Source organism: Sarcophilus harrisii, chromosome 2 (assembly GCF_902635505.1).
Source record: "Sarcophilus harrisii chromosome 2, mSarHar1.11, whole genome shotgun sequence".
Taxonomy (NCBI): domain Eukaryota; kingdom Metazoa; phylum Chordata; class Mammalia; order Dasyuromorphia; family Dasyuridae; genus Sarcophilus; species Sarcophilus harrisii.
Genome location: NC_045427.1, coordinates 416,742,393 through 416,759,765, shown reverse-complemented (window position 1 = coordinate 416,759,765; position 17,373 = coordinate 416,742,393). Strand labels below are relative to the sequence as shown.

At 34.4% G+C, this 17,373-nt stretch overlaps 1 protein-coding gene across 2 annotated transcripts in view; it reads left to right on the top strand.

Moving 5' to 3' along the window:
- The window catches only part of UIMC1 (ubiquitin interaction motif containing 1), a 123,450-nt gene that overhangs the window by 72,564 nt on the left and 33,513 nt on the right, over positions 1–17,373 (top strand). For both annotated transcript variants that reach the window (XM_012552973.3, XM_023506547.2), the window contains exons 8-9: positions 1,884–1,963; positions 7,425–7,590. In XM_012552973.3, coding sequence (XP_012408427.1) covers positions 1,884–1,963; positions 7,425–7,590 — 246 coding nt within the window. The remainder of the gene's footprint in view (positions 1–1,883; positions 1,964–7,424; positions 7,591–17,373) is intronic.

Here is a 17,373-nt window from a genome sequence, read left to right as displayed (position 1 = left end):
CATTCATATGCCACAGTTTACTCAACTATTCTCCAATTGATGGGTGTCCATTCATTTTCCAGCTTCTAACCACTATAAACAGGGCTGCCACAAACATTTTGGCACATACAGATCCCTTTCCCTTCTTTAGTATCTCATTCTGGTGTAAGCCCAGTAGAAGAGTGTCAATAATTCCAACTCAAATCACTAACTCCGTTATCTAGAATGATAGCATTTGATATCATGGAAAACTCCAACAGAGAGGGACCTGGAAATAACAATGATCTCAAAAACCATAATTAATGAGAGGAAAAGCCAAACATTCCATGACTGACTTTAGATGGCTTTTATGGTCATGACTCACTGTCATTAACTTGGTAATTAAGTTTAACCAATAGCTGACATAAACTACTTCTAAGTGAGATTGCAAAAGGTTTCTATACCATTAATATTCCTTTTGCCTAAAGAGATCCTATTAGAAAAAGCAAACTTAAAAAAAAAAAAGAAAGAAAGAAACCTTTATAATATACCTGAATTGATTCTGTATGTTTTGATTCTTTTAGTTGAAACAGATGGAGAGAAGTTTAGTCCATGTTTTTTGTATCTTGTCTAGAATCTCTGATAGTTCGAAGCTTCTAGCACTCCATTAACAATGTAGTTACTTTGTGGTATTATTCAGTTAAAACAGCAGTATTATAGCATGGGACTATAATATGTATTATTCTAGCATCATGTTTTTATGGGCAGCTGTGCCCACTTTAGCAGTCATTATTGTCAAGTATTTCAGTCATTTCTCAAAATCAGAAGTGAAGACTTTTTATGATTGCAGTAGTCTAAGCAGTAATCAGCCCCTGCCTTTGAAGAATCTATCTTTTCTTATAACATTTGTTAGCAAAATATTCTGTATTTTCTGCAGCATGGTAGGGAATATTATGCTCAGATATTTTGATCAATAATGTTAATATATAGTTACTAATTTCATAATATTCACATACAGTAAAAGACACTTAATATTAAAATAGTACAGACCACAATTTAATCCTAGTTTGATGACGTAAGGGATACTTTAGAATCTTGCTACATCATCATTATGTATATCAACTATCTTTTTACTTGATAAAATTCCAGATAACAGATTATTTATTTTGTATACTGACACAAATCTCTTTATCATACTTGTTTATCACTTTGCCTACCGTAAGTAGAATGTAAGATATATAAATTTGTGGGTGTGTGTATGTCCATATACATATATGTAAGTGCTTATATGTATGAGTTTTAAAAATAAGCATTTATATAGTGCCTGGGGTGTGTCACCCATCATGCTAAGTGCTGTACAGATACTCTCATTACTTCTTATATCAACTCTGAGACAAATACTGTTATCATCCTCATTTTACAGATGAGGAAACTGAGACAAATCTAGGTTAAGTAACTAGTCCAAGGTCATACAACTAGCTAGTAAATGTTTGAGACTAGATCTGAACTCAAATCTTCCTGATTCTAGGCCCAGCATCCTAGCCACTGTACCAGCTAGTTCTTAAAAGGTTATCAGGTCAGAACTACAGCTATGTTTAGTTTACCTTTGTTTTGAATCACTTTTTTTTTTTTCTTTTTACAAATTTCTACCTTATTTATTTTAGTACATCCCTGCTATACCTTCAACTTTAGCACTGATATGAGTAACTTCTACTGACTGAATTGAATGTGTGTATGTTACAAAGATAGTTATATATATATGTATATATATATATATATATATATATATATATATATATATTACTATTAATGTTAGATTTGCAGATGGTGTGACAGCATAGCAAGATGAAAACTGAATTATTATCTAATAAAGTTTGAGTTTGGAGAATAGAAATCACGTAGAAGATTTTGTTTTTGTATTGCAGAGACACAGCTAAGTCCATCTCAAGTTCTTGAACTAGAGAGAGAAGAGGAATGTCTGTCTACTAAAGAAAGACCTGTTAAGGTAAGGAAAGAATGACCTGTTAAGGTAAGAGCAGTGGAATCAGGTATGGGGCATGGAGGACTTCTGGAGCTTGTTAGGTAGAAAAAAATTTGGGGTTTTCTGTCTCTGAGTCACCCATCTCAAGGGACTTCTCAGGAAAGAATCTTGTGACTTTTGGTTCACTCTAACTTGGCATACTACTAAGTGCCATGATGAAAAAAGCTAACTCTTAGGACTGTGAGTTAGAATTTTACTGTCTTTCATTAATGCTGTGACTTTGGACAGAAAGTCACATAAAATTATTCACTCCTGTAGATAATTTTCATCCTCTACAAAATGAGGAGTTTGGATTAGATGAATTCTAAGGTCTCTTAAAGCTATAAGATTCTGTATTTGTTAGTTGGGAGGAAAAATTCCTTTTGGGCAGCTCACTTGTTCATTGTTGCTAGTAATGTAACATACTAGGATGAAAATTTTAGGATGAACTCACTGTCTTTTTTCAAAAAATTCATTTTTGTTTTTTAACATCAATATCTTTTCTTACTGTATCCCTTCTCATTTTAAAAAAATATAAAAGAGGAAAAAAAAGTTAAAGAAAATTAATTAGTACATTAGAAAAAGGCTGACATTTTCTGTAGTGTTCTACATCCATGATTTCTCACTTTATGGGAAGGTAAATGAAGTGCTTCTGAGGTCACTATGGGATTTTACTTCTAAGTGTTGCTGTCTGGCTTGACAGCTTGAGCCTTAAATAAGATGGTAGAAATTAACCTCTTGTTTTCATGATTACATTTCCTGTCTTATGACACATCTTCAGTAAGAACTATGTAGCTACTGCAATAACGGAATCTAATACAAGTTCCTCCTTCTGTTCAAGACTCTCTATGTTCTTGTGACTCTGACAAAGAAATGTGACCATCAGTAAGTCCTGTCAACTTTAGACATGCGAGTTGTGACAAGAGGATCTGTGAATGAAACAAATTAATTCTCATGTAGGTACAAAGAGTTGGCTGCATTTATTTGTATGCCTAATTGTTTTGACCTTTGCTACCTTGAAGAGTCTCGGAGAACAGAATTCTCCTTTCTTTAATGTTCCTCATTTCTCATAGCTGTTTTGGGGGCAGTGAGTAGGTCTCCTCTCTGGTGTCTGCTTCAGGTAGCCATGTGACCACTTCTTTCATTACTCATTCACACAACCTGGTATGTTGGAGCATGATCTATTACTGTTGACAGTTGACAGACTCCTGGTGTCAAAGAGCAGTAGATATGAAGATAACATTTCCTATAGCATAGTGCCCATTCACAGATCCTGTTAACAATGTAAATATGGCCTTTGGATGTATGTCCCTGTGAGGGACCCCAAATCCTTACATTCTGGGATGGGAAGAATAATGTTAAGTCATTCTGTCACAGAGAAGTCCTTGCAAGCCTGGAGTTAATCAAGGATGATTCCCTATGCACACACACTTGCAAAGGATATGGCTTTATATGGGTCAAAGAGCACGAACCTTGTTTAAAATTTACAATGCATGTCTGCATCATTACACATCAGAAGAATGTGATTGTGGTTTGTATTTACTTCCCTAAATATCTTGGAAGTTTCCAATAAGAGAGCTTTAGCTTTTAAATTATTGTGATCCATTTGCTTAGTTTTATTTACTAGGGCTATGGAAGCTCTTTGAACCTTTCATATGTGTCCAGGTAGGGATATTGAAGATCACAAGGGTGTGTTCTCTCATATCTGAGCATGGACCATTTGATCTGAAATGTCTTACTTGATATGTATTCTTGCCATACCACTCTGTAATGTACTGTGACTGTTCAGTGACACCAGATTGCAAATATCAGAAAACTACTTTGACAGCATCTCTGAGGTAGCTGAAAAATTGGCACTTGAACTGAAATCCCTCTCAATTTGTTTTCCCGTGGGATTGATGCTTATTTCATGAATGTTGTATTTGGAAACTTGTCTTTCGGGTACTAGATCAATTCCCTCTTCTTCAGTGATTTCTGTGGAGGTTATTACTCAGGCTACTAAGTTAAATTGGTAGATAGGGGGAAAGTGTTTGTATAATGACTGACCTAGATGGTAATCTCATTGCAAGTTTTGCAAAAGAATTAAAAAAAAATTTTTTTTAAAGTCGCGACTGCAGTGGACTTTTGGGGGTCAGACTTAAAGGATCACTCCTTTCAAAACTCTTTGCAATGGTGTCTGATTACCTCTTTGAGAAGTAGTTATGTGATATGAAGTAAAGGTATCTCTGCTAAGGCTGAGTCTTCTGCTACATGGCTTTAATAAAAGCTGCTTTTGTTATATATTTTTCCTCTTGAGGTTTCACTATGGTAGTTAATATTTAAACAGATCTTTTTAATGGTGCTAGAAAGAAATCTTTTTTTATTATTATAAAAATATTCAAAACTCTTCTGGATTGCCCATGAACATAGTTAGAAGTGTTCTAGTATTCATAGTAAGGCAATAATAGACAGACTTATTTTTCTTGAATACATTAATAGTTGAAAGCACATTTTCTACATTTTATAGAGCTGGTTATGAATGCAAAGAAAATAGTGCTGGGGTGTGTATTCTAGTAAGATGCATGACACAACACAACTGTTTAGTGAACTGTTGATGGCCACCAATTTTGAGGCATTCGTAACTGCTTGTATGTTGTTAAGGCATAATTAATTTTGTTATTCAAATAAAACTTCTGACTGATATCTCTAAACACAATGAAGAACTGAACCTAAGGGGAAAAGGATACTCAGAACCAATGTTGTTAGAAAGAAATTTGAGGTCTTCTCTACTCAGTTACATTATTTGTATCTGTTCTTTAAAATTTGGGTCACTTCTTAGGGGTTGTAGAAAATGGTTTTATTTAAGAATATTGGCCTTATAGCTAGAAAGTACTGTAATTACTTCGATTAATCTTTTCACTTTATATACAAGGAAGCTGAATAGGAGAAGGCAGAGGTGGAGAAAGAGAAGATAATTAATTTGTCCAAGATCACAAAAGAAGTATTCAGTTGACCTAGGAGTTGAGCCCAGATCTTCTAACTCCAAATTGACTGAACTTTTTGCTTCCATCACTCAATTTCTTTCCTTTTTAAAAAAATTATATCTTTATTTATAAAACATATGCGTGGGTAATTTTTTCAACATTGACCCTTACAAATACCTTCTGTTTCAAATTTTCCCCTCCTTCCCCCCACTCCCTCCCCTAGATGGAAGGTAGTACAATGGAAGGTAGTTAAATATGTTAAATTATATGTTAAATCCAATATATGTATACATATTTATACAGTTATCTTGCTGCACAAGAAAAATTGAATCTAGAAAGAAAGAAAAAAAAAACCTGAGAAGGAAAACAAAAATACAAGCAAACAATAACAGAAAGAGTGAAAATGCTATGTTGTGGTTCACACTCAGTTCCCACAGGCTACTCTCTGGGTGTGGATGGCTCTCTTCATCACTGAATAATTGGAAGTAGTTTGAATCAACTCATTGTTGAAAAGAGCCATGTCCATCAGAATTGATCATCATATATAGTTTTGTTGTTGCCGTGTACAATGATCTTCTGGTTCTACTCATTTAGCTCAGCATTAGTTCATGTAAGTTTCTCCAGACCTCTCTGAAATCATCCTGCTGATTGTTTCTTACAGAACAATAATATTTCATAACATTCATGTACTATAATTTATTCAACCATTCTCCAACTGAATGGGCATCCCATTCAGTTTCCGGTTTGTAGCCATTAAAAAAAAAGGCTGCCACAAACCTTTTTGCACATGTAGGTCCCTTTCCCTCCTTTAAGATCTCTTTGGGATATAGAACCAGTAGAAACACCACTGGATCAATGGGTATGCACTGTTTGATAACTTTTTGAGCATAGTTCCAAATTGCTCTCCAGAATAGTTGGATGTATTCACAATTCCACCAGCAATGCATCAGTGTCCCAGTTTTCCCACATCCCCTCCAACATTCGTCATTATCTTTTCCTCTCATCTTAGCCAATCTGAGAGGTGTGTAATAGTATCTCAGTTGTCTTAATTTGCATTTCTCTGATCAATAGTGATTTGGAACACCTTTTCATATGACTAGAAATAGTTTCAATTTCAAATTGTCTGTTCATATCCTTTGACCATTTATCAATTGGAGAATGACTTGATTTCTTATAAATTTGAATCAATTCTCTGTATATTTTGAAATGAGGCCTTTATCAAACCTTTGACTGTAAAAATGTTTTCCTGGTTTATTGCTTTCCTTCTAATCTTGTCTGTATTAGTTTTGTTTGTACAAAAACTTTTTAACTTAATATAATCAAAATTATCTATTTTGTGATCAATAATAATCTCTAGTTTTTCTTTGGTCACAAATTCCTTCTTCCTCCACAGATCTGAGAGGTAAACTATCCTATGTCCTTCTAATTTGTTTATAATATCATTCTTTATGTCTAGATCATGAACCCATTTCAACCTTATCTTGGTATACAGTGTTAGGTATGGGTCAATGCCTAGTTTCTGTCATCCTATTTCCAATTTCCCCAGCAGTTTTTGTCAAATAGTGAATTATTATCCCACAAGTTGGGTCTTTCCACCACTCAATTTCAATTCACAAAGAACATAACTTGTTTTGGAGGTGGCTAGATTTTACAGCTCCAAATGGCGATTTGGCTTGTATGACTTTTCATTTTAGCTTTGATCTCATTTTATTTCTAGACTATAGAAATATTTACTTTTTTTTTTTCCCCTGTGAAGTATTGTAGCAACACAGGTGATCCTTGCTTTAAATGGAAACAGTGAATATCCAGGGCAGCCTCAATATTGATTGTCTGGGACATGCTGTCCTTGGAAACAAGCGTTAGGTAGTTGTGCTGCAGTGCTCACTCATACTGCTGAGTTAATAACTGCAGAGCTTTCAGCTCTGACCTGAACAGGTGAGATGTAAGCATTGCAGGAGGAATAACAGTTGCATGACAGTGAAGATGATAAGAACTCAACATTTCTTTAGTGCTTGAGGGTTTTGCTTTCCTTGCAAACCCATATGGTAGCTAGTGTAAGTATTATCCACATTTTATAGAAGGGGAAAGTGAGGCTTAGAGAAGGAAATGACTTGTACAGAGGCACAAAGAAGAATTTGAACCAAGGTCATTTTATTGCAAGTCATCTCTTTCAACCATACTATTCTGCCTCAGGGAAAAATGTTAGAGAAGGCAGCTTATTCCATATAAATGTCATTTCTTCTCAACTTCCCTTCTGAAAACTGTCTGTTCTCTCCTCCTCCCAAAGGTTGAAAACTCCTTTAGGTAAAAGATTGTCATTTTTTCATTTTTTTGTGCCCAAGGACCTAGCACTGTTTATAGTGTGTGATGCCACTTGAATATATATTGAATTGAATGAGTGAGAAACCCTTAGAATTCCTTGCTTTTTAAATTGAAATTATTATGATTCCTTTTGTGATAATTATGTTCTTTGTGTCCTTCAGGCTGCTGTCAATGAAAATAATGAGAAGGAAATGTCTGCCTCCATCTTCTCGGCCCATATCCAGGTGTCCTGCCCAATGTGTGACCAGGGTTTCCCGCCCACAGAAATTGAGCTGCATGCCATGTATTGCAATGGTTTAGTGGGGGAGGAAAGCAGACACTCACCAGGTCAGCCAAACCCTGATTTCTCTGAGCTTCTGCCAGAGAATCTCTCTGTCACTCTTTTCTTCTTGTCTTTAGCTACTACTATAAATTCCTCTGAGAAACGTAAGTACTGTGTTTTATGTGAAAAGAATGGTTAAAAATGACTTCTGACTCTAAATTTTCTTTAGCCTTGGTCTATATGTGACCAGATTTGCAGATGCCAGTGCCTAAGCATTTACTGTGGCATCTTTCTCTCTAGTTGCTTTTGTTGTGTAGCTTTGTACAAGGGAATTTTTTTTTACTTATTCCAATAATAAGATCAGATCTTCAAAACTGCCTCAATAAAATATCTTAGATCCATTCTAAGGTATTTTTTACTTCAGAATATTTGTTTGATAGTTTTGTAATCTAGTACAATACATGTGAAAATCAGCAAGATATATATAGGCAGAGGAAATTCTGTCTGACAATTTCACTCACAACTACCATGCTCTTTTGCACTTGGCACATGAGAAGTCCCAGCTTAGCTTTCGACAAAGTCAACTCAAAGGTCAATGCAATGTGATGGTTGTGAATCAGTAGCATCCTTTCGAGGGTTTTTTAGGACCCAGAGACAGAATTCCAGAAATTCAAAGTTTTCGAATTACCTTTTTGGTTGTACTTTAAAAAGGTTAAAATTGAATCAGGCCAGCCAGTAGTGAATAACATTCGTGCTCATTACTACTCATTTGCTCCTTGTATTCAAATCAGAGCACCCTAGGAAGCCACACCATCATTTGTATCCTTTCCCTTCTCTCTGTTGTCACTGCCACCAACTTGTCCAGGTTGTGGTAAGACCTTTTGTATATCTACATGTCTGAACAGGTAGCAGAGAAGCCTCTTCCTGCCCTCCTCCTTCTTTCCAGCTCCATACATGTGGTTTTGTATTTCTACCCAAATAGTCTTTCTGTGTACAAATGGCTATGTTACTTGTGGGCTCAAACATTTTCAATGGCTGTTTCCTGGCAACAACAAAAAGAACCTACTATGTGCCAAGCACTATGCAAGGCGCTGAGGACACAAAATAAAATTTTTCTGCCTTCAAAAACTTACTGGCTCCCAATCAACCTTCATAACCTGGCTCAAATTTACCTTTAAATCCTTAGAACACATTACTTCTTTATTCACACTGTGGTTGTCTAGATAACTGACTTAGTGCTTCCTATACATAGTATTTCCTATTTTCATACCTGTGTATTGGATGTCCCCTTCACCTGCAATGTATTCTCTCCTCACTTCTATCTCTCAAAATACCTGATTAAAGACAAGTTCAGCACCATCTCCTGAGCCCTATAGCTCTGGTGCTTTTCTCCCCCTAAATTTTCACTTGTGTGTGTGTGCACACATGAGCATTTGGCCATGTATGCATCCATACTTTTACCTACATTTATATCTGTCTTCCCCAAGATTTGGCAGTCTATAGCCCAATGACCAAATCTAGTCCTTTTATCTTAGCACTAGCTAAGAATGATTTTTCTATTTTTAAATACAATAAAATTTGATTATAAAAAAGCTCCTTTGCAGTATGAAAGCAGACTGCAGCTTCAAATTGTTGACCCCTGGGAACCTTCCTAAAGCTCCCAATACATTCCATACATGCTGCCATTAAACCTTAAAGACTACCAGACCTTGCTGTGTGTCCTGAGGCTGAACCCTTGACATGTACTATTTCGCTCATTAGAGTATGAGTTCCTTGACAGCAGGGAATCTTTTGAATACTCACCTTTTAGAATAATGTTTGAAACATAATAATAAATGCTTTTTCATTCACTTATCTCTGTCTTTATATATGTATGTAGTCATGTATATATATGTACATATGTGCATTTCATATATACATATTTGTAGTTTGTATTTGATCTTAGCGGTTATAGAGTACCTTTGGATTTTATTGATTTTCATGTGATCAGATTTGCTTAAGGAAAAAAAATCACATTGATAGTTCTATGTAGGGTATAGATTAAAATGGAGAGAAAGTCTTTTGCTTGTAATTCAGAACTTTCACTCTGTCACCATTTTTTAAGACTTCTTTCATTTTATTCTTTCAAATGTTCTGAATGTTCTAGTCAAACTGCTTACTTTCTCCAAACACACTTTATACTGTCTTGCATTATTAGTGCTTTGGATATTTCTATTCCTGAACTCTCCCCTATCTACTTTGAATCTCATATACCATTTTGTTTGAACCAGACTGGTATCCATGTTGTATCATGAGATAGCATAGTAGAGTATAAAGAATATTGGATGTGTGTCAACCAACAACATATATTTAAGTGCCTTCTGTATGCTAAGTAGTTTGCTAGCCTCTGGGAATATCAAAACAAAAACTTAAGCACTTCATGCCCTCAGGGAGCTTCATTCTTTCCAGGGAAAAAGATATGTATATATTGATAAATATAAATTATATTCAAAGTTAATAAACTAATTGGGGATAGGAGTGAATGTAATAGAGAATATACTGCATCCTGTCCCTAAGCTCTTGAGAATATTTGCTGCATATCTCAAATGTGTTTGACTTTCACTAATTTATAGGGTTAACATCTCAAATTGTGTCATTTATAAAGCTCTTAAAAAGGGTGAGTTATATTGCCAGGAAGGAAAGGCAGGGTTCTTAACTTCTGCTGAAGCAATACTTCTTATTCATTAAATAAGGAAGTGCCTAAACATATAGTCTTTTACTCATAATGAAATTTGAGGAACTTAATTGGGACAGATGAGAACTTCTTTGGATAAGACTCTTCAGTTTAGACTTGGGTGTAGAACCAACTGAAATGAATGGTATTTTGTCTTAATTTTTATAGGATGAAATACAACTTTCATTTAAAGTCCTCCTTAGTTTGGTGCTGACCTTTCTTTACTATATTTTTCATTGCCCACTCCCTTCACATGTATCATGTTCTAGTCTGGATTGGTAGCTATTGGATGACTTTCATTATGTTGTATCCCATCACCTTGCATTCATGCAGTTTAATCCTACCTTACCTGGAATATAGTTTCTATTCATTACTGCCTCAACTTTTGTTTCAAAACATAGCTCAAATATCTATTTATGAAGCCTTTCCTGATCCATGTCTCTTTCTCTTTCCCCTTGATGAGGTATAGAGTGGTCTAGATTCCTGGTGGTCTAGAGGTTAGTGGCTATAAGAGAGTTATTAAGAATACCCTTTAAATTGGTCGCAGGTTTTAGGAGTGAAAGAATTCACTCATTCCCTAATGTTAGTTGCAAAATGAAAGTTTATTGTTAGATAGAAATCAGTTTAACCAGAGACTGACTTCTATAGTGGCAGATCTATGGAAAATGGAGTTTTGCACTGAGATCATTGGACAGAAAGTCCTGGCAGCTGAGGGAGCCACTGAGGTCCATCTGCAAAGACTTTAGTGGAAGGAAACTATTTTTTTTTTGGAGTGTTTTGGTGGGGGTTGGGAAGCCGAAGTCGATCAAAACCAGTGGGGACTAGGCAGCCCAAGAAAGTCAGAATTGGGGCTGGGACAAGCCGGGATCTCCTATTGGAATTCAAAGGGATGCTTTTGACCAGGATTTGTAATTGAATGTCTGGTATCCTTGAAAGACAATTTATCTGGGGAGGATGTACCTCAACCAGGAGGGGCTGGGAATCTGAAAGGAATCACAGATCAATAGGAAATATGGTTTCTTAAAGGGACCCCAACCCGCTTCACCCTGACTTCTCCATTTAAAGTATTATCTTTCTCTTCATATTTTCCTTAGAGTAATTTGTTTGGATCTCTTCTGAAACCTTACCATATTCTGCCTAGTGTTATATTTTCTTTATCCTCTTCCAACTATTAGATATCTTATATAGATCTTATATAGATATCTTGATATCAGAGACTAATGGTTTCATTTTGATGTCTCTATTCCTTAGTCCCTAAGTAATGCCTTACATATAGTAGGTGCATAATAAATGTTTGTTGAATTGCAGTGAACAAAAAAGCACTTTTGGGAGGGATTACCACAGAAAGATGAAGATGTTTCAAGTATGCTCACAAAGACAGGTGATTAATCGGCTTGTTTGGTGATCCTGGACAGAGAGGTTCAAAAATCAATAAATTTCAGAAGTTACATGAGTTTTTTTTTTTTTTTTTCCCAAATCAGCATTAAGCAGGGCTAATATGGAAAAGCTAACATTGCCTCTCTTCTACACTGAGCTGCTATCTTGTGGCACGGCATCAAGCTTTATTCTCCATGGCTGCGAGGTACCTTTCACCAACATGAAATTTGTTCTTAATCTTATTTCCCCCACCTCCCCACTCAAGATAAAGAAAAACCCAGCAATTTCATGTACTTGACCTTGAAATTGACATTGCGCTTGTAGCTTTTTTTCAGAATCTTTTCAACCAAATGTAAATTTTACTTTCTCTGAACTTTCTAACCCTAGCAGCAGGAACCCAGAGTATTGATAACATAATACAGAACAAAATCTAAGTGATATGTTCAGAGTATCTTCATAATCCATTCAGGGAAAGTACTTCAGGTTCTCTTTATTCCTCTGGGCCCAGGGTCAGTAACCTAATCTCTACTTTTTAATTGGATTTACACTCTAGGTCTAAAGGACCATTTAAACCATTATAGACTTAAGTGTTTTTTCCCTTGTAATAGGAATCTTCATGTCTTTAATTTTGTATCTTCAGTAGCTTTGAACTAAATCTGGCAGGCTTCTGAAGGAGCCTTACTTTGTTAATACTAGTTTCTTTGCAAGGACGTTTGGGTACATTGATGGGTGGTTATTTTAATGATTTCTTCTTGCTTTTCTTATTTTTTTTAAATGAAAAGCTTTGCTAGGATTATAACCCCTTCATTTCCTAATATATTTCTTCCTTTCATTTTCTAATGTGTTTTTCTCTTTCACTTCTTCTTTGAAAAATGCCGTCCTTTATAATAAACCATAAAAAAAGGGGGGAGAGGGGAGGAAGTTTAGCAAAATTTACAAATATTCTTCAACCAAGTATAATGTTGTATGCAGTGTTTCATAATCATAGTCTTCCACCTCTGAAAAGCTGGGGGACTCATTCTTTTATCCTCTGGAGATAAACTTAGATATTATAATCTCACAGCATTCTGTTTCAGTTTTTTTTTTTTTTTTGTTCTTTCCTTTTGTACATTATTGTCATTGTGCATATTGTCATCTTGATTCTATTTACTTCATTTTGTTTCAATTCATGTAAGTATTCCTGTGCTTTTCCATGGTCTTTATGTTCATTTCTTAGAAGAGTAATATTTCATTATATTCATAGTTTGTTTAGCCATTCCCCAGTTGATGGACATTTGTTTTCTAATTCTTTACTACTACAAAAAGAGCTATTATATTATGTATATAGGCTGTTTTTCTTTTTATCATTGATTTTTCAAGCACTACTATATCTGGTAGTTGGATCTTTGGATCAATGGATATGGGTATTTCAGACACTTTTCCACATAATTTTAAATAGTTTTCCAGAATGTTGGATAATTTCAATTGTAAAATAGTGTCCCTTTCCTTCCACAGTCTCTCCAACTCTGAATATTCCATTTTTTGTATTCTTTGTCACCTTGAAGATTATGACATTTATTTTTCAGTGTTCAGTTTTTCATAAGTGTGTGAAGAATTGTTTTCAAACCTAAGACACCACAGAGTTGCCAATTTCTCTAATATAGCCTTTATAATTTTCGGTCAGAATTTGATTTCTTTTTCTACTCACTAAATACATTAGCTTATTGAACTCACTCAGCAAATCATTGTTTGATCAACCTAGAAACATAAATAAGTTGAGGAAGCTCTAACTGCTTAGAAATTTGGTGTAGACAATCAGCTTATACCACATATCACAATATGTTCAAAGTAGATAAGTTACTTATTAAAGATTGTGCCTTTTTTTTTTTTTTTAATAATAAGAAGAGAAACAGATCAGGCATGTATAGTAAGGGGAGGATTGCTTAATTAAAGGATAGAAGTAATCACAAAAGGTAAAATAGATGATTTTAGTTACATGACATAAAAATCCTTAGAACACACAGTTAAAGCAACTGGGTTTTGAAGGGAAGCAGTGAATTGGGGGGAAAAGATCTTTGTATCAAGTATTTGTGACAAGGATCTAAGATATAGAGAAAATGAGCACAAGTTTTATGAGAAAGACACCATTCTTAAAAGGGTAGGCAGTCAGAGGATATTGACAAATTATTCTCAAAATAATGTTAAGCTATTAACAACTATTTGCAACTTGATACAATGATATGATATAATGATATGTCACACTTAGCAAATTGTCAGAGAAGACAAGAAAATGGCCAGTATTAGAGTAGTGTGGAATACAGACACAGTAAACACCTTGATGGTGAAACTGAGAATTGTTTCTACCACTCTGGAAAGCAGTTTGGAATTGTGCTTTAAAAAATTAACTTTTAATAGATAGATACCACTAATAGGGATATATGCCTAGAAAGTCAGTGATAATGGTTGTATAGATATCCAAATACCTAAAGTAGAATTTTTTTATGGATGCAGAAAACTGGTAACAGGGCAGGTCCCCACCATTTAGGGAATGGTTAACCAAATTGTGGTACATAAGATCATGGAACAGCTGGAAAGGGATCTCAGTGATTAATCTCAGCCACTGATTTTACAGAGGAGAGGCCAAGAGAGGTAAAGTGACTTGCTACAGAGATAATAACTGTGATGGCTGGAATTTGAACTCAGATTTTTCTAACTCCAAACCCAGCACTCTTTTTCCACTGTATTGAAATATTATTGTAGTATAAGAAAAAAATGAATATGAGGAATGGATAGAAGCATGGAAAGACTTATTTATTGAAAAATAAGTAAGCAGAACCTGGAAAACAAAAGATATAGAACTACAACACTATTAATGTAAAGAACAGTGGTGATATAAGAAAGCAGCTGAAACCGAGTGTTCTTCCATTAGGGTCACGGGCATGACCCAAAGAAGAGAGAGAATTAATCTTTCACTTCTTTGTAAAGGAGAGACTTTAGATATAAATATGTAAACAAAACGTGATTGGTGAGTGGTATTTTAAAAATTTTAAACTGTTTTAAAAGAACTCTTTTAAAAATTATTCTTTGCTATAAGTGATTGTTCTCTGGGGATGCAAGGGAAGACTATTTTTAGCTTGTCTAATTGCTTCTTACTGACCTTCACTTAAGAAGAAATGGTTTCATCTTAAGATATCCCATTTCACTTTTGAATACGTCTTGTTGTTAGGATATTTTTCTTTGCACTAAGCCTATGTCTACTTTACTGTAGTTTCTATACATTACAACTGATTCCTTTTTGAATCAATCCAATGGAGTTTTTAATTCCTATACTTACAGATACTTGTTGGCAGCTATCATGATCTCTTTAAATCTTATTTTGTCTAAGGTAAATAAATCTAGATCCTTTACATAATCCCTGAATAGACCATTCTCCAATTTTCTCACCATTCAGGTCACCTTCTATTAGACATGTTACATGCTTTCCTGTTAGCATTCAGCTCCCAAGATTTTTATGAGGGACATATGAGATTATATTTGTAAAATTCTTAGGACAATAACTGAGACATGGCAGACCTTATGTAACTTAGCTTTCATTAGTAGTGGCAGTGGTAGTGGTGATGTTATTGTTGTTATTGCCTGTCTCTTATAAAAATTGTACTTCTTACTGACTATTCCAGATGTGGCCTAACCAGAGCAGAATTTAGTAGATACTTCCCTTGCTTTGGGTACTATGCTTCTTTTTAGTATAACTCAGGATATTGCTGCTGCTGCTTTTTTTGTTTTTAAATAAACTTTTAGTGCTATATTTTGTTTTTACATTATCTACATTTCTAAATTTATTCTATCTCCTTCCCCTCCTAGAGAGTAATCTCTTATAGCAAAGGTAAAAAAAAAAGCTCAGTTTGTCAAAGTTAACATATATGAAAATAGTTTAGCAGTATATGAAGCATTGTTACACACTTATAGTCAAAAATGTGTTGGTAAATGTTTAACATTTGGTTCTTTGGGGAGAGGGAATACATGCATTGACACATTTTTAAAGTTAATATGAATTATTAACATTTTCTCCATCACTTTAGTTCCAGAATATTAACAAAATAATAAATGAAACCCTGATTTATTGCATTTATCAAATTCTGAGGTGACTATAAATGTAACAATCTGTTCTTAAGAGCCAGTTTGAGCTGGCTTTGTCATACCCCTCTTTATAGTATCTTTTAATTTCTCTTCTTTCAGGCCAAGTTTTGTTAATATAATTTTCTGGTATTTAGTTTTGATTATTTTATTTTATTTTGTTTTTTTGGCTTTTATTCTTGTATTGAAAAATTGGATGGTATGTTTCATCAGGAGTCCTTTGGAACTGAGATGCATTATTGTTAATCCAGAAGTATTAAGTCTTTTGAAGGTTATTATCTTTATGGTATTACTATTATCATGTAGATTGTTCACTAGTTTTGCTTATTTCACTTTGTTCGTTTGTTTTCTCAGATTAGTCTTACACTGTCCCCTTCATCACTTCTTGCAGTATAATAGTATTCCATCACATTCATATACAACAACTTGTTCAGCCATTTTTCAGTTGAGGAGCATTTCCTCAGTTTCCAGTTCTTTGTTACCAAAAGGAGCTGCTGTAAATATCTTTGTACATGTGGATTCTTTTCCTCTTGCTAATGTCTTTTGAGCACCAACTTACAAGCAGTTATTATTGGATCAAAGGGCACACACAATTTTATAGACCTTTGGACATAGTTACCGATTGTTCTCCAGAATGGCTAGACTGGTTCACAGCTTCACCAACAATGCCTTAATGTACCCTTTTGCATGTCATTTTCCTTTTCTGTCATATTTGCCAATCTGATGCATGTGAATTGTTTTAATTTGTATTTCTCAAATTATTAGTGATTTAGAATTTTTTTTTAACGTGACTACTAGAAGCTTTGGTTTCTTCTGAAAATTGAGCATTTTCTTTAACTATCAATGGGGAAACGACTCTTATTTTCATAAATTTGCGTCATTTTCCTTATATATTTGAGAAATGACCTTTATCAGAGAAACTTTTGGGAAAAAATTTTCCCTCAGTTTCTTGCTTTTCTTCTAATTTTGGCTACATTGGCTTTGTGCAAAATCTTAAAATTTCATGTGATCAAAATTAACTATTTTACTTTCTGTGATCCTTTTATCTCTTTTTGATCATGAATTCTTATCTATTGTTCCATACTCTCCTAATTTGTTTATATCATTCTTTATGTCTAAATCATGTGTTCAATTTGAGCTTGTTTTTGATACATGGTATGTGAGATGTTGGTCTATGCTTAGTTTCTGCCAGTTTGCTTTCCAGTTTTCTTAGCAGGTTTTTATTGAGAAGTAAATTCTTATCTTAGTAGCATGGATCTCACTATAGGAGATTACTATGGACATTTACCTCTGTATATTGTGTACTTAACAATTTGGAGATTTTGACCAATGGAATAGATTGTTATAATTATTGCTTTGTAGTATAATTTGAAATATGATACTGAGGCCATTTTTCTTTACTTTTATTTATTTAGTGATGCCCTTGATATTCTCTACCTTTTGTTCCTCCAGATGAATTTTCTTACTGCTTTTTCTAGATCTGTGAAATGATTCTTAGTAGTTTGGTATGGCATTGCATTAGTAAATTGGCAGTATAGCTATTTTTATTATATTGACTATCTACCCATAAGCCATTTGTATTTCTCCAGTTGTTTAATCTGTATTTGTGGGAAAAGTTACCCTCACATATGTTTTGTAAACAAAA